The sequence below is a fragment of the Hemitrygon akajei genome, unplaced genomic scaffold, assembly GCF_048418815.1.
Source record: "Hemitrygon akajei unplaced genomic scaffold, sHemAka1.3 Scf000085, whole genome shotgun sequence".
NCBI classification, from domain to species: Eukaryota; Metazoa; Chordata; class Chondrichthyes; order Myliobatiformes; family Dasyatidae; genus Hemitrygon; species Hemitrygon akajei.
In genome coordinates this window covers 652,188-679,073 of record NW_027331971.1, presented here as the reverse complement: position 1 = coordinate 679,073, position 26,886 = coordinate 652,188, and the positions used below count along the sequence as shown (strand labels likewise).

The following is a 26,886-nucleotide window of genomic DNA, read 5'->3' as shown; positions in this document are numbered from 1 at the left end:
GGTGAGAGTGAGCCCTTTCTCGTTTCTTTTGGTTTATTTCACTAACTATATAGTCAAAGTAAGAATTATAAAGCTCAATTGTTTAATCGCATATTGTGTACCATTTGTTATTTCAGGATACTGATTTGTAACAGGGGTCATCACATAGCACCCACCCAAACGAGATTCCTTACATTTGGTTGGGCCAGGGGTCTATCACCCCCTATATAAATCTGCTAGCCAAAGCAAGAGTTACATAAGGTTTAATGACTGAGTAAATTGCTTCCCACATTCACAGCAGGTGAACGGCCTCTCACCAGTGTGAACTCAATGATGCACATTTGGTTTATTTGTCTGAAAGAATCTCTTCCGAAAGTCTGAGCTGGTGATCGGCCTCTACCCAGTGTGAAATTGCTGGTGTCTCCATATTTAAGATGACCGACTGAATCCTTTCCCACAGTCTCAGCATATGAATGGCCTCTCCCCAGTGTGAACTCGCTGATGTACCTTCAGCTTAGATGAACAAGTGAATCCCTTCCCACAGTCTGAGCAGGTGAATGGCCTCTCTCCAGTGTGAACTCGCTGATGTAACTTCAGTTTAGATGAACAAGTGAATCCCTTCCCACAGTCCAAGCAGGTGAATGGACTCTCCCCAGTGTGAACTGACTGGTGTGCCTTTAGTGTGTATGACTGAGTGAATCCCTTCCCACAGTCTGAGCAGGTGAAAGGCCTCTCCCCAGTGTGAACTGACTGGTGCCTCAGTAGCTGCGATGACAAAGTGAATCCCTTCCCACAGTCTGAGCAGGTGAACGGCCTCTCCCCAGTGTGAACTCTCTGATGTACCTTTAGTTGGGATGAGCAAGTGAATCCCTTCCCACAGTCTGAGCAGGTGAATGGCCTCTCTCCAGTGTGAACTCTCTGATGTACCATCAGTTTAAATGAGCAAGTAAATCCTTTCCCACAGTCCGAGCAATTGAATGGCTGCTCCCCAGTGTGAACTCTCTGATGTACCTTCAGTTGGGATGAGCAAGTGAATCCTTTCCCACAGTCCAAGCAGGTGAATGGTCGCTCCCCGGTGTGAACTCGTCGATGTACCTTCAGTTGGGATGAGCAAGTGAATCCTTTCCCACAGTCCAAGCAGGTGAAAGGCCACTCCCCGGTGTGAACTCGCTGGTGTACCAGTAGTTCGGATGACCGAGTGAATCCTTTCCCACAGACGGAGCAGGTGAACGGTCTCTCACCTGTGTGACCTCTCTGATGTACCTTCAGTTGGGATGAGCAAGTGAATCCCTTCCCACAGTCCGAGCAGGTGAATGGCCTCTCCCCAGTGTGAACTCGCTGATGTACCTTCAGTTTAGATGACTGAGTGAATCCCTTCCCACAGTCTGAGCAGGTGAACGGCCACTCCCCAGTGTGAACTCGCTGGTGTACCTTCAGTTGGGATGAGCAAGTGAATGTCTTCCCACAGTCCAAGCAGGTGAACGGCCTCTCACCAGTGTGAACTCACTGATGTACCATCAGTTTAGATGAACAAGTGAATCCCTTCCAACAGACTGAGCAGGTGAATGGCCGCTCCCCAGTGTGAACTCTCTGATGCACCTTCAGTTGAGAGGATTCATTGAATCCCTTCCCACAGTCCGAGCAGGAGAATGGCCTCTCGCCAGTGTGAACTCGCTGATGTACCTTCAGTTTAGATGACCGAATGAATCCCTTCCCACATTCTGAGCAGGTGAACGGCCTTTCTCCAGTGTGAACTGACTGGTGAGCCATTAGTCAGATGACTAAGTGAATCCTTCCCCACAAATTCAGCAGGTGACCAGCCTCTGTGCAGTGTGAAATGACTGGTGTGTCCACAGGTGGGATGAACGACTGAATCCCTTCTCACACACAGAATAGCTGAATAGCTTTGCTGAGTGTGAATTCGCTGATGTACCTTCAGTTGAGATGACCAAGTGAATCCCTCCACACTGTCTGAGCCGATGAACGGGTTCCCCCTGTGTAAAATGACTGGTATGTCAGTCAGTCAGATGATGGAGTATATCGCTCCACATATTCTGAGTAGGAAGGATGATCAATTGAATCCCTTGCTCCACTTCTTAAATATCTGGACAGAGACATCAAAACTGGTGTGTTGTGTTCAAGATTCCTGCAGATTCCTGCATTCCTTTTCATTTTTAACCTGTAAAAAGATTTATAAAATCCATCAATGGGTGTAGGACAACATTTCAGATAAGATCACTTGATTTGCTAAGGTGTGATCTGGCATCACACTGTTACAGTGAGTTTCAACCCAAGTTGCAGTGAGAAGTCATCTTCTAACTTGGCACAATGCTGGTATCTCTGATGCTCTTCCTGTCTCTGTAAGAATGGGGCATTTCTGCCATCTCCAATATGTGACCTGGCTCAGTTTGTCTCTGTCCATTGGTATTCCCTGTTCCCACTGAGCTGCATGGGTGCCTGGCCCCACAGTAACTGAAACACTCTGGGAATAATACTCTGGCTATCCACACGATCAATGCCCCTCAACAGCTTATACACCTAAAAAAAACTCTAAACATAAACAAGGAAATTATACATTGTTTTGAGGATTTGTTGGAAGTATACAAAATTATGAGGGTATGAGGGTAAATGCAAGCAAGTTTTCCACAGAGGTTGGGTGGGATGAGAACAAGAGGATCATGGGTAAGAGGGAAGGTGAAAATTTAATGGGAACATTTGGAAAAGCTCTTTACTGAAATGGTCATGGGAGAGTGGTATGAGATGCTAGCACGTGGTGAAAATGAGCTTAATTTCACCATTTAAAAGAAGTTTGGATGGGAGCCTGGATGGTAGGGGTATGGAGCATGATGGTCCCGGTGCAGGTAGTTGCATAAGGCATTTTCAGCATTGGCACAATGGGCCAAATAGCCTGTTTTCAAACTGAACTTCTCCATGATTCTATGACAGAGAAGCTGGCCAAACTTGTTTGGAAGGGAAAAGTTAGGACTGTCAATGGATCAGCAACGGCTGGAGTTTCTGGGAGCAATGCAGGAACTGAGTGATCGATACATCCCAAAGAAGTGGAAGCATTGGAAATGCAGGATGACACAACAGTGGCTAAAATGAGAAGCCAAAGCCAACATAAAAGCCAACAAGAGGGCAAACAAAAGAGCAAAAACTATTGGGAAGCTTTTAGAAACCAACAGAAGACGACTAAAAAATAAGTCAAATGAACTCAGGGCATGAAATTATGATATTATAGTCATCAATGAGTCTTGGCAGCACTCAACAGTCCGAGGCATTTAGAGGAACACAATATCTCTTGGAAACCAATGTTGCCTGCACCAGTTACACTTCAACATTTATTTCAACAAGCACATACACACTCTACATTCCCAAAACTTCACCTGAACAACTGCCACTTACCAAGTACTCCTTTGCCAGAAAACAGTAGACTCTCACATGGTGGATTGGATAGTGGACTACTTGACAGATAGGCCTCAGTATGTGCGGTTGGGAGACTGTAGGTCTGACACGGTGGTCAGCAGCACAGGGGCGCCGCAGGGAACCGTACTCTCTCCGGTCCTGTTCACCCTGTACACATCAGACTTCCAATATAACTCGGAGTCCTGCCATGTGCAGAAGTTCGCTGATGACACGGCCATAGTGGGGTGTGTCAGGAATGGACAGGAGGAGGAGTATAGGAAACTGATACAGGACTTTGTGATATGGTGCAACTCAAACTACCTGCGTCTCAATATCACCAAGACCAAGGAGATGGTGGTGGACTTTAGGAGATCTAGGCCTCATATGGAGCCAGTGATCATTAATGGAGAATGTGTGGAGCAGGTTAAGACCTACAAGTATCTGGGAGTACAGTTAGACGAGAAGCTAGACTGGACTGCCAACACAGATGCCTTGTGCAGGAAGGCACAGAGTCGACTGTACTTCCTAAGAAGGTTGGCGTCATTCAATGTCTGTAGTGAGATGCTGAAGATGTTCTATAGGTCAGTTGTGGAGAGCGCCCTCTTCTTTGTGGTGGCGTGTTGGGGAGGAAGCATTAAGAAGAGGGACGCCTCACGTCTTAATAAGCTGGTAAGGAAGGCGGGCTCTGTCGTGGGCAAAGTACTGGAGAGTTTAACATCGGTAGCTGAGCGAAGGGCGCTGAGTAGGCTACGGTCAATTATGGAAAACTCTGAACATCCTCTACATAGCACCATCCAGAGACAGAGAAGCAGTTTCAGCGACAGGTTACTATCGATGCAATGCTCCTCAGACAGGATGAAGAGGTCAATACTCCCCAATGCCATTAGGCTTTACAATTCTACCGCCAGGACATAAGAACTTCTTAAAAGCTATTTTTAATGCTTTTTGATATAGTGATTTAGATGCATATCATATTCTTTACTGAGTTAAGTATTGTATGTAATTAGTTTTGCTACAACAAGTGTATGGGACATTGGAAAAAGTTGAATTTCCCCTTGGGGATGAATAAAGTCTCTGTCTATCTATCTAAAACAGCCTGTCCCAAGCCACACTTGTCAGATCCTTTCTGATACCATCAAAATTGACCATTCTCCAACTTCGAATCTCAACCCATGGTCCAGACATCTCTTTTTCCATCTTTACTTGGAACCTCATGGCCTTATGATCACTAGATACAAAGTGTTCTCATACACTAATTTCTGTCACTAGTCCTGGATCATTTCCTAATACCTTTTTGCATACTTTTATGTCTGGAATTCTATGTGCTGATTAAGGGCATATTTGATAAACTCTACCCCATTTAGTCCTTTTACATTATGGGAGTCTCAGTCAATATTTGGAAAGTTAAAATGACTTACTGAATCAACCTTTGTTTCTTGGCATAGTCGGTGATTTCTCTACAAATTTGTTCCTCTCAATCCCTCAGACTGTTGGGTGGAACCAAGTCCCAGTAATGGCTACAATATCATAATTCCCTGTCCTGAGCTCATCTGGCTTTCCTATGATAATTCTTGCATTGTGATATACACAGCTCAGGACAGTCTTCACACCATGCTCAACCTCTTGATTGATGACTTTGTCTGAGGTCTGAACAACATCTGTCCAGTGTCAAAACAAACTCTCTGGGACAGCTTCTTCCACCAGTCTACCAGACTTTAATTCAATGCTGAAAGAATTGTATTTCTGTGTAATATTGACTGTGCTGTTGTACATACAATTTATTGTAAATTACTATAAATTGCACATTGCACATTTAGATGGAGATGCAACATAAAGATTTGTACTCCTCATGTATGTGAAGGATATAAGTAAGAAAATCAATTCAATTCACCCTCTCCAGTATCTGTTCTGGCATTCTGGCCCACACCCCTTTAAACTTTAGTTTAACCCCTAACCCCCCCCCCCCCACACCCCACTAGCAGTAGCAAGCCTCACCCCTAGGCTATTAGTCCCCTTCTAGTTCTGTGTTCCCCTCACTAACAAATCGTGTATCATCACTTTGACATTCCACTGCCAGCTAATTCCCTCCAACACTTTCTAAAGTGGTCCATCTATTGTTGTGGGGGATGGCCACAAAAGTACTCTACAATGGCTATTTAACATCGTTCCCCTTCCTGACTTTCACCCAGTTTCCTGTGTCCTGCAACCTGGGTGTAACACCTCTCTTCATGTCATACCTATCACGCCCTCTGAATCCCGGATGATCTGGAATTCATCCATTTCCAGTTCCAACTCCTTAAAGTGCAGGTTTACAAGCTGCAGCTGGGTGCACATCTTGTAGGTGAGGGTATCAGGGACACTGGAGGTCACTTCACCTTCCCACCAGTCCCTTCTGATTTGTGAAGACCAGTGTGTGCAAAAATCTTATGCTGTGCAATTTTGACCCAGTGACAGCAGCATGTGCACACTGAATTTTATATAGAGAGATATTCATTTTAACAATGTCAATAAGAACTTCTATCTCCTGTGGGTTTGATCGAGTTCATCTGCACTCTCACACAACCTATGTAGCAGGCCTATAGTGGATAATTAAGGATTTTCTCGTCAGAGCATTTGGACACCATCCATATGGGATTTGCTTGCAAAGCAACGCTTTAAACAGTCAAATTTCCAAATATCACTCCACTTCTTCCCACATGCAAATTTTCCAGCAACTTTTGCATCACTACAATACATGCAGGTAACACCAGTTTTTGTATTGTACATAAATATTCCCTTTGAACCTTCCCCCAGGTGATAGATGGTGGTGAATTCATTGATGGCAATGCCAATGAATGTGAAGGGAAGGGCAATAGTCTGTCTCACTGGAGTCTGGCACATTTGTGATGTGAAAGCTACATGATGCCCAGGGCAAAGGTGTTTGATATCATTATGTACCAAGAGGAAATGGGACAAAACATGTTCTCACAGGTAGAAAAGTCCAGAGCAAGAGGAAATAGAACAAGCAACACACACAAAATGCTGGAGGAACTCAGCAGGCCAGGCTAAATCTATGTAAAAGAGTACTAATGCTGAGTTCCTCTGGCATTTTGTGTGTGTTGCTTTGATTTCCAGCATCTGCAGATTTTCTCTTGTTTTTGATTATATAGGCATCCGCTAGTCTCATGAGACCATGGATTTCTGCCTTGGAAGGTTTCCAGGATGCAGGCCTGGGCAGGGTTGTATGGGAGACCAGCAGCTGCCCATGCTGCAAGTCTCCCCTCTCCACGCCCCCGATGTTGTCCAAGGGAAGGGCATTAGGACCCATACAGCTTGGCACCGGTGTCGTCGCAGAGCAATGTGTTGTTAAGTGCATTGCTCAAGGACACAACGCGCTGCCTCAGCTGAGGCCCGAACTAGTGACCTTCAGATCACTTGGCCACGCGCCAAGTGGATAAGTGTTTATAATTGCAGGTAGAACAAAGGTGATTTTCTCAACTGGTGATGGAAACGATTTTGTTCCCTTTCTCCGAGTTCCCAATCCTTGCATTCAGATAGCTGGAGCTCAGCTCTGTCTGAGAGATCCATCGGCTCCCACTCCCTCATCAGACGGAAGCTCCCCGGGGCTGGTGTACGGGTCGTGGGGCTGGAGAGATGGAAGAGGGCAGGACTGTCCCGGGATTGCGGGGTGTAATGTTCGAAACTCACAGCAATTGTCCCGAGGTCGGAACTTAAGATAATATCACGAAGAATCGCTCTTACCTGCTTCCGACATTTTCCGAGGCTGTTTGTGTACTGCGCGCATGCGTGATATCCGGAGACCGCTGCAGCCCTGACGCCTGCGCATTTGATCGGTGCTTCACGGGTAATCACGCTGCAGTTAAAAGTTTCTGCATGTACTGGTTCAATGTCCATACCTCAGTTTTTTTCTGTGTGTATAGAAAACTCAGCAGCTGTTTTAATGCAGAAAGCGGCTCCCATAAGAAGATAATCAATATCAACATGTATCTAATGGCAAAGTAAAATCCCCTTACAAATGCAGAAATGCAGACAAGAGATTCTGCAGTTACTGGAAATACAGAGACGCACACACACAATGCTGGAGGAACCCTGCAGTTCAGGCAGCAACTAAGCAGAGGAGGACACAGACCCGGCATGCTGAAGTGAGTCGGCCTAAACGTTGTCCATTTATTCCTCTCCACATTTGCTGCCTGATCTGTTGATTTCCACCAGTATTTTGCAGAAATTAACCACGTTTTTTCGGTCAACCGGTTTCCAAATGTTTCTAATCTTTCATTTTTAGCCACATCCTGCTGGTCTGATTCCTCCTCCTCCTCGTAAACTCCAGACCCCATCTCTCTCTGGAGCCCCAAAGCCCTGACTCAGTCTGGCAACTCTTTGGTTTCTGACTCTGCTCCATCGTAGCTCGTCTTCTGTCAGACTTTAGAGGTGCATTGTGTTACAAGACCGCTGGCTCGTTTGAAGACAGAGGCTGATCAGAGTCCTGACGAAGGGTCTCGGCCCGAAACGTCGACAGTGCTTCTCCGTATAGATGCTGCCTGGCCTGCTGTGTTCCACCAGCATTTTGTGTGTGTTGTTTGAGGTTCGGTCACTGTTAGAGGCGGGACTATGACGTCAGAGACAAGGGGCGGCAGCCTGCGAGAGAGAGAGACAGAGAGAGAGACAGAGAGGGAGAGAGAGAGGGAGAGGGAGAGGGAGAGAGAGAGAGAGAGAAGCTGTTGGAACTTCAGCTTCTCACTGCTACGAGTTGGAGCTCTTCCATGCCCAGAAGGTCGGGTTGATCATCGGCACGCAGTGTACAACGGATGTGTGTCTGTCACTTCGTATAATCCATACGTGTGGATTTGTTGGAGTATCCCGTAGTATCACTTCTGTTGGCCCTTACCTGGAATCGGGGTGTTCTGTGGTAACCACTTGAAGACGATATTCCTGTCACTGTCACCTGGTGATATTTCGAAGTGGATTTCGGAACGAATTAACGGATAAGATCTTCGGCGACAGTTATTTCGTTTACCCAGCGTGGAACGTGTGTGGAATTCTGCGTAATTGCCTTCTCTCTACATGTTCGTGTGGATTTACAAATCTCTCCTCTCACTCACTTATTCCGTGGATTACTGAACTTTTCTACTTTACCATCGTAAGACTTTACGATGGTGGAGGAAGGGAAGCCCCTTTGTTTAAAAAAGGAAGACATCTCCTTCGTCCTGGAACGAAAAGCCTCATCCTGAGAGCAGATGCGGCGGAGACGGAGGAATTGTTAGAAGGGGATAGCATTTTTGTAAGAGACAGGGTGCGAAGATGGGAAGCTACAGTCCAGGTAGCTGTGAGAGTCTGTAGGTTTATAGTAGATATCAGTAGATAAGCCGTCTCTAGAGATGGAGACAAAAAGATCAAGAAAGGGGAGGGAGGTGTCAGAAATGGACCAGGTAAATTTGAGGGCAGGGTGAAAATTGGAGGCAAAGTTAAAGAAGTCAACGAGCTCAGCATGCGTGCAGGAGGCAGCTCCAATGCAGTCGTCTATGTAGCGAAGGAAAAGAGGGGGATGGATGCCCATATAGGCTTGGAACATGAACTGTTCCACAAAGCCAACAAAAAGGTAGGCATAACTGCGACCCATGCCGGTGCCCATGGCTACGCCTTTGGTTTGGAGGAAGTGGGAGGAGCCAAAGGAGAAATTATTGAGAGTAAGAATTAATTCCTGTTGTGTTTGTGATTCCCAATCACAAATCCTTTGACTTTTCTACACTGCTAAAAGTTTACAAAAGCACGTCAGTGGGTGAAGGGCAACATTTCAACTCAGGTAATTTTAGGCCCCATGGTGCCTTCTGATAAAAAGCACTGTCACAGCTCAAAATAGTTTGGAGGAACAAGACTTTATCTTCTAACTGGCCACAGTTCCGGCATCAGGCACAATATTAAACTCTCTGCTTCCGTCTGTATCAAAATGGATCATTGCTCGCCTTCGTCAGTCTGTGGCCTGGCTCAGTTTGTCTATCTCCTTCGCATTCTGAGCATGCGCGACACACCTACTGAGATCACATTTTATTTACACGGCTGTGACTAGAGACTTTCAGATTATTATGTCCCTCCTGGTATCTATCGGTGGTAAAGTCAGAGTCAGCAATGGTATTGAACCTCAGGATTAGGTGATTAGGCTTTTTCGTTGGAGATCGATAAACTGCCGGTAGTGTGTGGCTGGATGAGAGGTCGTTTTCAGACTGGAAGGAGGCAGCGTTTGGAGAATCCCTGAGATCAGTCCCTGACCACAGTTGTTCACAGTTTAATGTCTTGGCGGAGGCAGCGAGATGTGAGATGTCCCAGTCTGCTGGTGACGCAGAAAGAGTGGAGTTGGGGTAGGGGAGGCTATTCATATGAAATTTCGTAGCTTTGCAATCAGTACGTAGTGCACTGTGGGGCTGCAGTGGCGGGGTCCATTGCTGGGATCAGTGCACAGTCAAAGTGGGCTATGAGGATTTTGTGAATAAAGCGCCATTCTCCAATTTAGAATCTCCAGCCGCGGAGCAAGCCTATCGTTTGTACATTTATATTGTATTTATGGCATTGTGATAACCAGATACTATAGCCCTCCACAACCTCTCTATCTGGTCCTTTCAATATTCGACTTCATTCGTAAGTTTGGCCACAGGGCCATCAATACTTTCATCCGATGCATTGACATAGAACGTAAACAGAAACGTTGCCAACATAGAAGGTAAACAGAAACGTTACCCCTGTGGACCTCTGGGGTAGTAATCTCAGGATTGCTGCCTGCACCACGTGCTAGCGACGAAAGAATAGCATGATCAGGCGTATTAATGTGTGGCTGAGAGACTAGTGTAGGGGGCAGGGCTTCAGATTCCTGGATCATTGGAGCCTCTTCCGGGGGAGGTACAACCGGTACAAAAAGGACGGGTTACACCTGAATACAAAGGGGTGCAATATCCTAGCAGCCATATTGAATAAAGCTGTTAGTGAGGGTTCAAACGAATTTGACAGAGAGATGGGAACCGGAGTGATTGGGCTGAGGAAGGGGAAAACAGAAATAAATCAAAGATGGCGTGCAACAGAGATTATAGAAAGAACAGTCAGGAGATGAAGCTTAATCAAAACCAATGGCATGAGTTACAGGGCATTAGAGTCAACGCGCAATTAAAACAGAAAGCAACAAATGCTGGACTGAGTGTTGTATTTGAAAGCACGCAGCATCAGGAATAAAATGGACACTCTTGAAATCCAGCTACAGATTGGCAAACATGACGCTGTAGCTATCTGTGAGACTTGGCTAAAGAGTGGCTGCCATTGGGAGCTGAAAGTCCAACGATGTACTGTGTATCTGAAAGAGAGGTGAGTAGGCACAGGAAGTGATGTGGCCCTGTGTACAGTATTAAATCATTGGAAGGAGATGACATATGATTGGATGGTAGAGTCTCTATGGGTTGAATTAAGAGCAGGGATGCGATGGTGCAGCTCCGTAAGGCACTCGTGAGATGACACATTGTGTGCAGTTTTGGGATCCTTATTTCAGAAATGATATACTGGCATTGGAGAGGGTTCAGAGAAGATTCACTAGAATTATTCCAGCAATGAAAGGTTTACCATATGAGAAGGGTCTGACAGTTCATGGGTTGTGTCCCCTGGAGTTCAGGAGAATAATAGGGATCTCATAGAAATATTCTGAATGTTAAAAGGCCTTTACAGATTAGATATGGCAAAGTAAATTTCCAATGGTAGGGGATACTAGGACAAGAGGGCATGTCTTCAGCATTGAAGGACGTCCATTTGGAATAGAGATGCAGATAAATTACTTCAGTCAGTGGGTGGTAAATCTGTGGAATTTGTTGCCATGAGTGGCTGTGGAGCCAAGTCATTGGGTGTATTTAAGGCAGAGATAGATAGCTTCTTGATTAGCCAGCGCATCAAAGGGTATGGGGTGAAGTCAGAGGAGTGGAGATGAGTTTTTTTTATTTTATATTTTATTTTTTATTTTTTATTTTCCTGAGCTTCTCATCAATGTGAACAGTTCAGTTAAGCTTTGCTCCAGAATTTCCACAATTAAGAGTTTAGTTCAGTTTTTATGTTTCTTTTTGCACTACTTATATAATTTAACGATTTAATATATATATTATTGTAATTCATAGTTGTTAAAATCTATTGTTATGAATTAGGTTCTCCTGTTGCCGCAGAGACAACAGATTTCAGGACATATGCCGGTGCTATTAAACCAGATTCTGATAGTGATATGGGAGACCCACCACCGGTCACCTGATCCCAGTTACCGCAGATCGTAATGCGAGATTGAAGCCTTTTCCGTTTATTTGCATTCCTCAGAAATTACAACAGTCAGTTAAGTGTCCTTCTGAGTTTCCAAAGCAGAAGCTCAGTCTGTCTAATGTTTCCACACAATTAAAATGGGGATATTGTTTATTATCATCATGTACTGAGCTACAGTGAAAATCTTGCCTGACCTACCAGCCACACAGATCAATACATTACGACAGTACATTGAGCTGATATACGACAAAACAATAACTGTAACAAAGCATTATGGCTGCAGAGCAAGTGCAGTGCAGATAGACATATGGTGCAGGGTCACGTCGAGTTACATTGTGAGGTCGAGTCCATTTTACCATTCATTTGGCTTATAACCGCAGACAGGAAGCCGACCTTGAGCCCGGTGGTACACACTTTAAGGCATTTGTATCTCTTCCCCGATGGGGGAGCGTGTTTGCAGCAAGAATGTCCAGATTGTGAGAATCTTTGAGTACATGGCCTGCTTTTCCGAGGCAGGGGAAGTGTAGGAAGAGTCCATGGAGGGGAGGCTTGTTTCTCTGATGTTCTCCGCTCTCCAAAGTTCTCTGCAGTTCCTTGCAGTCATGGGCAGAGCAGTAGCCATACGAAGGCGAGAAGTATCGACAAGAATCTCAGAGACCTCGGCCTTCACCCTGTCTTGTGTAGCTGGATCCTGGACTTCCTGTCAGATCGCGAGAGTGGGCTCCCTCACCTCTGTCTCTCTGACCCCCAGCACACATACCCTACAGGGGCGTCTCCTTGCCCCCTCCTTTACTCTCTGTATATCCATGACTTGTGTCGTCACCCACAGCTCCAATCAGCTTATTAAATTTGCTGAGGACACTACACTGACTGGCCTAATCTCAAATAATAACGAGACAGCCGATAGAGAAGAAGTCATCACCCCGACACAGTGGTGTCAAGAAAATAACCTCTCCCTCATTGTGTCAAAAACAAAGGAGCTGGTTGTGGATTACAGGAGGAATGGAAACAGGGACCAAATTCAACATTTCCAAGTCCGTTATTGCACATTTAAATATTGATCATGACAGAACGTACTGTATATAAAATACGGTTAATGACATGTTTATAGATAATAGATTGTTACTGACAGAGAATCGTATAATCTGTGTTCCGTGTGTTATCCGAATGTACTTGCCTGTGATACTGCCACAAGTCAATGTTTCTCTGTACCTGTACCTTCCCGTACTTGTGCACTTGGCAATTAATTCAACAGGACCTGAGAAATCTCAGTGAGATTTGATCAGTGATGATCATCTTGGCAGCTCGGTAGGTCGAATGTACGAGGCAGTACACTGTTAAATGCAAAACCCTGAGCAGTGGTGATGATCAGAAGGATCTCAGACTCCAAGTTCATCGCTCCCTGAAAGAGACTGCACAGATTGATCGGGTGGTTAAGAAGGCAAATAGCGTGGTTGTCTTTATTAGTTGAAGCAGTGAGTTCAAAAGTCGGGAAGTTGTGTTGCTGCTGTTACGAGCCTGCGGTCGTACTGTGACTGTTTCTTTAAGAGCGCCGGCGTGAGGAGGCGGGACTATGACGTCAGTCACAGGCTGACAGCGCTAACTGTGGATTAACCATAAGAGAGAGAGAGAGCGATCTGCAGACAGGCAGTCGGTCAGTCTAAAATGAGAGAGAGAGACTGGAAAAGCTGATCGCTTCAGTTAGTCGCAGCTGAGGCTTGGAAATCTCCTCTGCCCACAAGAGTGGGTTGATCATCGGTACAGGGAACCACAACGAATGTGTGTGGCTGTCACTTCGTATAATCCATTGGAATGGATTGTGGAATATCTTGGCGGACCGCTTGTGATAACCATTGCCTGGGTATGTTGTGTGGCAACCCCGGGTAGACGGTATTCCTGTGATAGGTCACTTTCGCTGATAACTCGTAAGTGGACGGATTCAAAGGATAAGATCTTCGTCGACGGTTATATTGAAGTAACGGCCTTTTCTCTACGTTTCACCCTGGATCACAAATATCTCTCTCCCACCATTTATTCCGTGGATTACTGAACTTTCCTACTTTACCATCTCAAGACTCTGAGCTTTGTTGCCTCAGGCTCGATAGTTTGGGAGTTATATTTACACAAAACACTGTTACCTTTCCTTTATTTCGTTAAGTTACTGTAGGTAGATACTAATAAAGACATGGTTTAACATCAAAACCAGACTCCAGTGTGAACTCTATTGCTGCTGGTTCGTTTCTCAAACGTTACAGTTCGTGACACAGCTTTATAAAACTAGTTAGGCCACATCTGGAGTTTTTCTGACAGTTCTGGGCGCCCCCATTCTCGGAAGGATGTCGGGGCTTTGGAGAGGGTGCAGAAGAGGTTTACCAGGATATTGCCTGGATTAGAGGGCATGAGCTATAACGAGCGGTTGGACAAACTTGTGTTGTTTTCTCCAGAGCGGCGCAGGCTGGGGTGAGGCTGGATGGACATTTATAAGATTACGAGAGGAGTAGATACAGTGAACAGACGATATAATTCTCCTGCGGGTTGAAATGTCTGACACATTTAGGGTGAGAGGCGATGTGAACGGCAAGTTTGCTTCTTTACAGAGTGATGGGGAGCTGGATCTTTCTCTGGGGGGTGTGAGACCCCACGGGTCACGTGATATTGTTTGCCCCTCCCATTTAACCGCAGATGGGCAGTATCTGGGCGTCTGCGTCCGAGGCCCCGCCCTTCTAATGACGCAACAATTACTACGCGCATGCTCACAGTCTACAGGCGGGCGGTGTGCTCGCTTCCACAGTGCTGAAGTACGTCAGCTCCCGGATCGGCAAAGGGATCCCGCCTCCTGGGTGGGGAGCCGGGGGTCGGGATCACTGTCTGCGGGCCGAAGATATCACTTTCCCATCGGTGAGTACTGAGACCGATCCCGAGTGAGGAGATCCGATGTTAGCCATGAGCTCCGAACCGAGGGCCAATTTTTCATATAGTACCCAGTTATCTGGGCTCGTCAGAAATGTGTCGGCTTCACTGAATCTGCATTGAGCGATCCAAACCAGGAGCCCAGGCTGCCTATTTCCGCGGAATTGAAACGGACGTCCCGCGAACAGGTCACGTGAGGCTGTGCGCCGCAGATCTGCTCCGCCTTTCCCTTTGTGACGGACGATCACGTGGTGTGTGCCCACCGTCCGCGGATGGATGGTGATGCGGGATGGTGGGGGAAGTGGAGGGATGTATGGTGAAGTAAACCTACCGAATGCTGAAAAGCCTGGATACAGTGGGCATGGAAAGTTTGCGATTGACAGCACGGTGTCAGAGTAAAGATGCTTCCCTTTAAAACTGAGATGAGAAAAATTTCTTCAGCCAAAAGATGTCTGATTTGTGGAATTTGTTGCCACAGATGGTGGTTGAGGCTGCCATTTGGGTATATTTATGACAGAGATTAATATACTCATGATTGCTAAGTAGCTTCAGGGTTACAGGAGGAAGGCAGGAATATGGTGTTGGAATAAATCTCAGCCATGGTTGAGTGGTGGGGCAGACTCGATTGATCGAATCACCTAATTCTGTCCCTACATCTTATGTCTTACAATGACTGAATGATGGCTCCTTCCTATCCCATATCAGGTTTTGTGACGTGTCAGGGACAGATTTGTTCACTTTGATCGTTATATTTGTCTTCAATGTTTAGATTTCAGAGAGTAGAAATATTTTGTTCTCCTTTGTATTGTTAACATGGTTCGTTATCTCTCATGTTAAAGTTACACCTGCGGTGAGAGATTTATTGGAAGAAAAGCCCACAACTGGAAGCAAACCACGACTGAAGATGAGGGAACAGCAACACGTGAATCAGCCCGAGGATTGAGAGAACCAACTGGAGAGAAACCCTTCTGAGTCAGAGTTTCCATTGATTCAGTCAGGAGAAAGTTTGGTGAGTCTCATTTACTCAAATACCGGTCCTTTAGACATCACAGAACAGTACAAAGGAAGGTAGGGAATAATTGGAGTGAGACTGAATGTGCCCAGAAATACCAGTTATGCCTCTATCAGACCCAGTTGCAATCACTCCAGATCTGCTAATGTTCTGTCAGTAGCACAGCTCTTTAAACTCACACACATTCCCTCAGTGTTTGCTCATTTGAAGAGCTTGCATCTTCTGAAGTAGCTTTTGGTTGGTTCTGAGTGTAGAGAGGGAAAGAGGGGTGTTTATATTTACTATCTTGCAAAAAGAAGTAATTGTTTGCAATTACTTGCTGCAAACTCACTACCCATACCCCGTACATTCTCAACCAGATTAATAGCACAGATGACAAGTAGCAATGGGTGTTACCCTGGGGAGCTCCACGCGGCACGGGCCTTGACTCCAATAAACAGCCTTCCATCATCACCATCTGCTTCCTACCATCGAGCTGTTCCCAGACTCTGGGCTCTGTGACAAACACAATGGTAGCAGCAAGATTAGACAGTGATTAATATAAAGAGAGATTTGTTACTTCCTGAAAGCTGTCTGATGCAATGGACCAGATCCTCCCTTGCTCACAACGTGATCTGCCCTAGGACCCATCCTCCCGGGTCAGACTGTGTCCGATAACCCACATCCCCAACCTCCCTCCACCAGCCAGAAGCCCCACAACTTTCCCACCATTTACCGCACACCCGTACACATCAACAGATTCATGTCACCAACATCCTCTCTCACAGCTTGGGGAACCACAACCAACTGATCCTGCATTCCAGGCCCAGACTGTCCAGACGTCTGTCTCTATCCCGACCCTTTCCCCCGCAACCGACCTTCGATTTAGGTTGTCACGTAACCTGTAACCGGGTAACCAAACCAGCAGAAATGGAATGATACGTTGGAGTCTGGTGGTACTGTAACTAAAGGTGTTTATTAGTAAACTAAGTAATACAGTATCCAAAATGCAAATATATATATACGACAGGTTAGCAATGATAAGTGTAGAAGTGTAGGAATACAAATCAAAACCGAGTTCTATCGTAGTCAAGGGGTAAATGAATAGTCTTAGGATAATGCAGAGTTCAGTTCAGTTCAGTTTGGGTTAAGGTAGTTGCTGTTGTGACGTTGGAGAGAGAGAGAGAGCGAACGAGAGATGAGCGGAATCAGCAGGCAAACCTTCCGTTGTCTTCTTGTTCCTTTGACCTGTTGTGGTCATCGATTATGACCCTTCCGTTCCCGGCTAGACCGTTCTTCAGTGCTGGACTTGTCACCCAGGCAAGGATGGACACACACACAAGCCCCCACTGGCCTGCCTTCACACACTGTGAGCTTCAGACTGATTCCCCCGAATCGATCCTCCAAGCCCCCACCTTCCTGTGGGTGCACAACACTCATTCAGTGTCCAGTGGCGTGTCTGCCTGTGTCTCAGCAGACTCGTCTTTTATCTCCCCAGCCGGGGTTCCAGCCATCCATCAGCTGATCATGTCCATCAAACTGGGCCACTCCCTCCTGTCTCAGCAGGCACCTGGCATCACTCTGCTGTGTCAGCAAGGATTCACACAAGCAGGCAAAGTCCTTGGGAGTAAAGTCAACAATCAGCGAAGAAGCCATAATTTTAAATCCTTGTGTCTCTCTCATTATCAGCATGTGCAGCATGGCGCCTCTCCCCATCTTTATCCCTCCCTCTCGTTAGCAGCATAGTTCACGGGGGGCCAACTCTGGACCCCATCTCCCCATGGTTTTCTCATCACACATAACAATGTAAACCCAAGATCAGCTCCTTTCTCATCGCCGCCCAACCAGGCTCAGAGCTCGTAAGTGGCACCTTGTCAAAGGTCTGAAAATCCAAGTGCACAATATCAACCAATTGTCATTTGTCTACCCTGCTTATTATTTCTCAAAGTCTTCCACCAAGTTCATCGGGCAAGATTTTCCCTTGAGGAAACAATGCTGACTCTGGCCTATTTTATCTTGTGCCTCCAAGTACCCCGAACTTACATCCTTAACAATCGACTCCAACATCTTTCAAACCACTGTCAGACTAAGTGGCCTATAGTTTCCTTTCTTCTGCTCTCTCACTTCTTGAAGAGTGGAGTCACTTTTGCAATGTTCCAGTCTTCCAGAACCATTCCTGAATTTAGTGATTCTTGAAGGATCATTAGTAATGCCTCCACAATCTCTCCAGCCACCTCTTTCAGAACTGTGGGTGTAAACCATCTGGTCCAGGTGACTTATCTGTCTTCAGATCTTTGGTTTCCAAAGAACCTTCTCTCTTGTTGTGGTACCTTCTGTACAGGTCCCACCTTCCCTAGGAGAGAGCCACAGAACCAAAAATCCTATCCTCTCCCTTTCCCTCCCCCCTCCACATGCCTGATGTCATGCATGGGTTTGCTACACCGGGGTCTGACATCATGTGTGTGGTACCTTACATATGTGGGTTTTTCTTGTGGTTGTGCAGTTTAATCTTTATTCCGTTCAGACATGGGAGTGAGATCCAGTGTCACGTCCTCTCATTGTGGGCGGGCATTTTTTCATTCACTCCATTCCACTGTTATAACTTGCCGAAGTGCAGCCAATGTTTCGAGGTATATATCCCTATTAATGCAAGAAGGAAGCTGAGGAATTCCTGAGGAATAATGCTGAGGAATATTCAGTTTGCTTATAACAGCAGAATGCAAAATGTCCCTAGGCCTGGTGGTACGTTTTCTGTTTTTGTGTTTTCATTTATCTTCGACCCGATGGGTGGTTGAGAATTGAGAATGTCTGGTCTGGAGTTCTGGGAATCTTTAATTATGTTGCCTGATTTACTGAGGCAGCAGGAAGTATAGAGCGAGTCCATGGAGGGGAGGCTTGTTTCCATGATGTGCTCAGCGAAGTCCACAGTTCTCTGCTATTTCTTGAAGTCAGCAGAAGAGAGTAGCCACACAAAGGTGTGATGTATCCGCCTGGGAAACTTTTTATGGTGTAAACTTCAATTCGCCGGATCAATAACCACACCACAATCAGTTCATTATATTTTTCACGAGTTCACTTTATTCTTTTCCATGAATCATGGGAAGTTCACATCTGCAAATGTGCCGGGCTGTCCGTACCACTTTCTACAGGTTCCTCTGATTGAGGGAAGTACAGTTCCCGTACCAGGCAGTGATCCAGCCAGTCAAGATGCTCTCAATTGTCTCCCTGTAGAAATCTCTTAGGATTTGGGGCCCATACCAAACTTCTTCAACCATCTGAGGTGAAAAACACAGCTGGTGTGTACAGACCATTTGAGATCCTTGGTGATGTTTATGTTGAGGAACTTAAAGCTGTTCACCATCTTAACCCCAGGTCCATTGACGTCAATAGGGGTTAGTCTGCCTCCATTCCTCCTGTCCTCCACAACCAGCTCCTTTGTTTTTGAGCCAATGAGGGAGAGTTTGTTCAGACCAGTCAGATGTTGTTCAGACCTCAGATAGAGTCAGCAATCAAATGGTCGAACATGGTGCGATGAAAGGGCTGAGCTGTGTATATCACAATGCAAGAAGCATCGTAGGAAAGCCAGATGAGCTCAGGACAGGGAATTATGATATTGTATCCATTCTTGGGACTTGGTTGCACCCAACAGTCTGAGGGATTTAGAGGAACAAATTTCCAGAGAGATCGCACGCCATGCCAAGTAACAACGGTTGATTCAGTAAGTGATTTTAACTTTCCAGATATTGTCTGTGACTTCCATGCTGTAAAAAGACTAGATGGGGTAGAGTTTGTCAAATGTGCCCTTACTCAGTCGGTAGGAATCCTGATGTAGAAGTGTGCAGGAAGCTGTTAGGAAATGATCCAGAGCTGGTGACAGAAATTAGTGATCATAATGCCATGAGATTCAAAGTAAATATGGAAAAAGAGAGGTCTGGATCACGGGTTGAGATTCTCAATTGGAGAAAGGTCATTTCTGTGATATCAGAAAAGATCTGACAAGTGTGGTTTGGGACAGGCTGTTTTCTGGAAAAGGAGTACTTGGTAAGTGGGAGGCCTTCAGAAGTGAAATTTTGAGGATGTAGAGCGTGTATGTGCCTGCCAAAATAAAGGTTGAATGGTAACTGGTGCAGGGAACCTGGGTTTTTAAGAAATATTGAGGCCCTGGATATATTGTTCCTCTAAATGCCTCAGACTGTTGGGTGCTACCAAGACTCATTAATGACTACAATATCATGATTCCACGCACTGAGCTCATCTGACTTTTTTTTAGTTGTCTTCTGTTGGTTTCTAAAAGCTTCCCAATAGTTTTTGCTCTTTTGTTTGCCCTCTCTTTGGCTTTTATGTTAGCTTTGGCTTCTCATTTTAGCCACAGTTGTGTCCTCCTGCCTTTCCAATGCTTTCACTTCCTCGGATGTATCGATCACTCAGCTCCCGAATTGCTCCCAGAAACTCCAGCCATTGCTGCACCGTTGTCACTCCTACCTTTTCCCTTCCAAACAAGTTTGTCTAGCTTCTCTGTCACAGAAAGATACAGAAGTTCAGTATGGAAACAGGCTACTTGGCCCATCTAGTCAATGCTGAAAAAGCATTTAAGCTGTCTAATGCAACTACCTGCACCGGGACCATCGCCCTCCATTCCCCTACCATCCAGGCTCCCATCCAAACTTCTTTAAAATGGTGAAACTGAGCTCATATTCATCACTCGTGCTGACATCTCATTCCACACTCTCACAACTATTTCAGTGAAGAGCTTTTCCACACGCTCCCGTTAAATTTTCACCTTCGCCACTTACCCATGACCTCTGGTTATCATCGCATCCAACCTCAGTGGAAAATGCTGCTTGCATTTACCCTATCTGTACCCTAATAATTTTGTATACTTGTAACAAAACCTCAAAGCAATGTATGATTCCCTTGTTTATGTTTAGAGCATATTTTAGGTGAAAAGATGATGAGGGGCATTCATCGTGTGTATCGCCAGAGGCTTTTTCCCCCAGGTCTAAAGTGGCTAACATGAGGGGCATAGTTTTAAGGTGCTTGGAAATAGATACCGAGAGTATGTAAGGGGTTAGTTTATTTACACAGAGAATGGTGGGTGCTTGTAATGAGTACCGGCTATTTGTGTGAGAGTGTTTCAGTTACTGTGGGGCCAGGCACCCATGCAGCTCAGTGGGAGCAGGGAATAACACCAATGGAGAGAGTCATAATGAGCCAGGTCACAGATTGGAGATGTTAGAAATGCCCCATTCTCATAGAGACAGGAGGAGCATCAGAGAATTTGATGGTCATTCTAGATACCAGCACTGTGCCCAGTTAGAAGATGACTTCTGTCTCCAACTTGGGTTGAACTTCACTGAAACGTTGTGAAGCCATATCACACCTTGACGAGTCAAGTGATCTCATCTGAAATGTTGTCCGACACCCATTGATGGACTTAGTAAATCTTTTTACAGGTTGAAAATGATGAGGAATTTGTCGACTGGAATCTCAAACAGATCATGCCAGTTTTGCTGTCTCTGACCAGAGATTTACGAAGTGGAGCAAGGGATTCACTTCAGCTTCCTTCCTGTTCAGACTGTGGGGAGGGATTCACTCGATCATCTGACTGACTTCTACGCCCGTTATTTTACATGGGGGAACCCATTCACCTGCTCAGACTGGGAATGGGTTCAGTTGGTCGTCTCAACTGAAGGTACATCAGCAAGTTCATACTGGGACAAGGCCATTCACCTGTTCTGTGTGAGAGAAAGGATCCAGTCGGTCTACCCACCTGTGGACACACCAGTCGGTTCACACTGGGCAGAGGCTGGTCATCTGCTGAATTTGTGGGGAAAAATCCACTCGGTCATCTGACATAATGGCTCACCAGTGAGTTCACACCGGGGACAGGCCGTTCACCTGCTCGGACTGTGGGAGGGGATTCACTTGCCCATCTGACCTAATGGCTCATCTGCGAGTTCACACTGGGGAGAGGCTGTTCACCTGCTCGGACTGTGGGAAGGGATTCACTCGGTCATCCCAACTGAAGGTACATCACCGAGTTCACACTGGTGAGAGGCCGTTCACCTGCTCAGACTGTGGGAGGGGATTCACTCAGTCATCCCATCTGAAGGTACACCAGCGAGTTCACAGTGGGCAGAGGCCGTTCACCTGCTCAGACTGTGGGAAGGGATTCACTTGCTCATCCCAACTGAAGGTACATCAGCGAGTTCACACTGGTGAGCGGCCGTTCACCTGCTCAGACTGTGGGATGGGATTCACTAGCTCATCTAAACTGAAAATACATCAGCGAGTTCACACTGGAGAGAGGCCATTCACCTGCTCAGACTGTGGGAAGGGATTCACTCAGTCATCTGAACTGAAGGTACATCAGCGAGTTCACACTGGGGAGAGACCATTCTCCTGCTCGGACTGTGGGAAGGGATTCACTTGCTCATCCCAACTGATGGTACATCAGCGAGTTCACACTGGGGAGAGACCATTCACCTGCTCTGACTGTGGGAAGGGATTCACTCGGTCGTCTCAATTGAAGGTACATCAGCGAGTTCACACTGGGGAGAGGCCGTTCATCTGCTCAGACTGTGGGAAGGGATTCCTTTGCTCATTGCAACTGACGGTACATCAACGAGTTCACACAGGGGAGAGGCCGTTCACCTGCTCAGACTGTGGGAGGGGATTCACTTCCTCATCTAACCTGAAGGTACATCAGCGAGTTCACACTGGAGAGAAGCCGTTCACCTGCTCAGACTGTGGGAAGGGATTCACTCGGTCATCTGACCTAATGCTACACCATCTAGTTCACACTGGGGAGAAGCCGTTCTCCTGCTCAGACTGTGGGAAGGGATTCACTCGGTCATCTCAACTGAAGGTACATCAGAGAGTTCACACTGGAGAGAGGCCATTCACCTGCTCATACTGTGGGACAGGATTCACTCAGTCATCCTCCCTAATGAAACACCAGCGAGTTCACACCGGGGAGCGGCCCTTCACCTGCTCGGACTGTGGGAAGGGATTCATTTGCTCATCTAACCTGAAGACACATCAGCAAGTTCACACTGGTGAGAGGCCATTCACCTGTTCAGACTGTGGGAAGGGATTCATTCGGTCGTCTTACCTGATGGCTCACCAACGAGTTCACATAAGGGAGCGGCCGTTCACCTGCTCAGACTGTGGGAAGGGATTCCCCTGCTCATCTCAACTGAAGATACATCAGCGAGTTCACACTGGGGAGAGGCCGTTCACCTGCTCGGACTGTGGGAAGGGATTCCCTTGCTCATCCCAACTGAAGGTACATCAGCGAGTTCACACTGGTGAGAGGCCATTCACCTGCTCAGACTGTGGGAAGGGATTCACTTGCTCATCCCAACTGAGGGTACATCAGAGAGCTCACACTGGCGAGAGGCCGTTCACCTGCTCAGACTGTGGGAAGGGATTCACTCAGTCATCTGAACTGAAGGTACATCAGCGAGTTCACACTGGGGAGAGGCCATTCACCTGCTCAAACTGTGGGAAGGGATTCACTTGCTCATCTCAACTGAAGGTACATCAGAGAGTTCACACTGGGGAGAAGCCGTTCACCTGCTCAGACTGTGGGAAGGGATTCACTTGCTCATCCCAACTGAGGGTACATCAGCGAGTTCACACTGGGGAGAGGCCCTTCACCTGCTCAGACTGTGGGAAGGGATTCACTTGCTCATCCCAACTGAGGGTACATCAGAGAGTTCACACTGGGGAGAGGCCATTCACCTGCTCAGACTGTGGGAAGGGATTCACTTGCTCATCCCAACTGAGGGTACATCAGAGAGTTCACACTGGGGAGAGGCCATTCACCTGCTCAGACTGTGGGAAAGGATTCACTCAGTCATCTCAACTGAAGGTACATCAGCGAGTTCACACCAGGGAGCAGCCATTCACCTGCCCAGACTGCGGGAAGGGATTCACTTGGTCATCTCAACTACAGAGACACCAGCGAGTTCACATTGGGTAGAGGCCGATCACCTGCTCAGACCTTGGGAAGCGATTCACTCAGTCATCTAGGTGTATGTAACTCTTGCTTCAGCTAGCAGCTTAATGTAGGGGGTGATAGCCCCCAGCCCGGCCAAACTTGTGAAATCTCGTTTGGGTGGATGCTGTGTGATGTGTCCCCTGTTACAAATCAGTTCCCCGAAATTACAAACAGTACACAATATGCGATTAAACGATTGAGCTTTATAATTCTTACTTTGATTATAGGGTTAGTAAAGTAAACAAATAAAAATAGCCCGCTCTCTCCATTCACGTCTTCTCATCTCTCCCTAGCGAAAGACCACAAATTCTCTCTTCCAGACTCACAAGAAAGAATGTTTCTCTCATTGGATAGCCCCGCACTCCAAAACCCTGTTATCTCTAGTCTTAACCTAAACATTGCTGCTGCAGAGAAACCATTACCTCAGCAGTGAAACATTACAGAGAGGCCATTACATTAGCAGTGAAACATTGCAGCATGTTACACATGTGACACACTACCGGGTTCACACTGGGGAGAAAGTTTCAATGAGCTGCATGCTGGAGATTTGTCCATCACCGTTGCTGAATGCAATTTCGAGAGTGACTGTCGGTGCTGAACTCTGCAATTATTGCTGCTGCTCACCACACCCAGTTCTGCACCCTGGTCACTGGGCATGGGAGGAATTTCTTCTTTCACCTTTAATGGGACTGGTGTTTAATATTCTGAATCTGAAACAAATAAATCAGTTTATTTTAATCTCTGTCTCTGGTACTTAAGTGAATTTATAACACACCTAGTGTACAGTAGAGAGTCAGCTCTGGCCAGCTGGACCCTGCCAGTGATTCTGCTCCATGACAGTCCTTTTAAATCCTCCCCTGTACGGCCAAAACAGCATGGTTTTCCTCTTCCCAGCCAGATCTCTTGGAATTTTTTGGTGAAATAAGAAAGGTGGTGGGTGTTGCTTGTTTGGATTTTCAGATGGTTCTGAACAAGGTGCTGCAGCTGAAGCTGCTTAACAAGACTACAGCTCATGGTATATGATGTCTCTGTGCTGTTCCCGCTGGAGTTTAGAATTATGGGCGGGTTTCCTGACTACTGTAAAGCCAAGATAGAGAGGATATGGAGAGGATGTTTCCCATAATGCATAGCCCAGGACCAGGGGTACACCCTCAGACTACAGGGAAATCAATTCATAAGAAAGATGAGGAGGAAGTGTTATGATATAATGTTTATTCAACATGGCCATGACTGATCTATGCTTCTGTGTCTATCCCTCTCTATCTCCACCTAAAATGTACCCAGTCACCCAGCTACACTCAGATAGAGACACTTCACTGATCCTAAAGGAATTTACATGGAAGATTTAGAAGTTTAGAAATTTCCATATGTCTCCATTTAAAATGAGTGGCCCTTTTCGATCCCTGTCAGTTTCTCTCTCACTGATCAACATGTCCCTTTCCCTCGTATATCTCCCCCCTGCTCAATCCCTGGTTTCTATCCCAGTTTAACTCCCCATCTCTCTTCCCTCCCATATTCCCTCCAATCTCTCTCCTCCATCATTCTCTCCCATGCCTCTTTCTGCCCCTCACTTGCTCCCCGTTTATTTCTTACCCACATCCATCTCATCTTCCCGCAATTCTCTCCCCTCACTGGTTGTTGCCACCATCTCTCTCCCCTCTGTTTCTCACCTCTAACACTTCCCTGCCAGCTCTCCTCAGTCTTGCTCACTAACACTCCTAGTCTCTCGATTCTCTCTCCCTTTTTCACAACCAGCACTCAGCCTGTTCTCTCCTCCCTCCATCCCTCCCTCTCCCTCTCTCTAACTCTCCCTCTCCCACTTCCCCTTCTCTCTTTCTCCCTCTTCCTCTATCTCTCTGTCACTTTCTCTCCCTCCTCTGCTTCATCCAACTCCAAACGCCAGTATGTTCCGATGTCACCAAGGCTACTTATCTTGTCGATGTCACTGTCGCATATTGAAAGGGACGGGTTGCTATCCTGCAGTGAGCACGGGCTGAGATTCAGTGTCGGGGTGGGGGTGTGGTTTGTAGACAGAAAGGGGAGAAGAGAGGTGAGAGTGAGCGGAAGTTGGGGTGAGTGGAGTAGGAGAGGCAAGTGAGGAAGTGGGAGAGGATGTATTAGGATAAGGGGGAGAGGAGGAAATGGAGAGTGAGAGAAGACGGAGGAGAAGCAGAGAGGAAGGTGTGCTGAGAATTGAGAGGAGGGTGAAGGGTAGGGAGAAAGGGAGTGGAAGATAAAGTGAGTGCACTATGGAGAGGAGCAAGCAATATGTTGAGGGAGCTGCACACACAGTGTTGAGGGAGTCCCATTCCCTCTGTCCTACTCACTGTAACTCTTCTAAGGATGTATTTTCATCAATGAAAACAGGATTCAACATGCTGCGAGCATGTACTATTCTGAACTGAAATGAAAGCTCAGACCAGAAAGATGAAGAAATGATCACAATCGAGCAGTTATTCCCTCTGGGGTGGTTACATGTCCTAAGATGGCTTTAGGAGCAAATAACACTCGCTAGGGGGACATTAAAGAATCTTGGTGGGGCGATAAGCCATCAGATCTGACCGACCGTTAGTAGAGCAGGCACTTCCAAAAAAGGTGGTGGCGCTGGGACACAGGAAGAAGCATCGCACTGCAGGCCTTGAGCATTCGTCATCACAACGCGTCTGACACTTGGCGATCTCGTCCGACCTACCCACCCTAGCAGACGTTGCAGATGCATAAGTTAGTGACGGGGGTACTGGACTGTTCTCGACTCGCGGCACTGGGGCTAAAGTAGGTTGGGAAACTCTGCTAAAGAGTATTGAGTTAACCAATGGATGAGCATAACCGTCCACGGGTGAGATCCACCATCTGAGCAGACGAGGTGTCAATGTGAAGCATCTGAGGATAGGCTCAAAACTGGAGATCTCTTCTCAGAAGCTGAGTGGTTCCTTGTGTAAACAGAGGACCAGGCGGTTGACACAAAAATAACAAACATGCACTTTGAAACGTCTTTGAAAGACGAAGTGTTGTTCCTTTCTCAGGCTCTAATGCAGAATATGCCATTTGATTGCTCACACAGTCACCATCAAGTGGCAAGCATCATTATTTCAAAATCAGGAAGGAAGGTGACATTTCTCCCTGGAGTAGGAATTTTGGTGTTCCATGGAAATTTGCACAATTATGAACCAAATCCAGGAGTTCTGTAGTGTTAATCATTTCTCCACAACAGCTTTATCTGATACCAAGGACAAGTGCGAGATTTACTGTAAGCTCCTTAGACTGGTGACTTTCTTTTTCATTTCATCCTGACGCAAAAGACTGAAGTAACAAATGAGATGCTATT

At 46.4% G+C, this 26,886-nt stretch overlaps 1 protein-coding gene across 1 annotated transcript in view; it reads left to right on the top strand.

Moving 5' to 3' along the window:
* Positions 1-24,299, top strand: part of LOC140722703 (uncharacterized) — a 39,932-nt gene extending 15,633 nt beyond the window's left edge. Inside the window, exon 3 of the mRNA XM_073037401.1 lies at positions 21,614-24,299. Within this exon, the coding sequence (XP_072893502.1) occupies positions 21,614-23,543 (1,930 nt within the window). The 3' untranslated portion in view covers positions 23,544-24,299. The remainder of the gene's footprint in view (positions 1-21,613) is intronic.
* Positions 24,300-26,886: the final 2,587 nt, after the last annotated feature.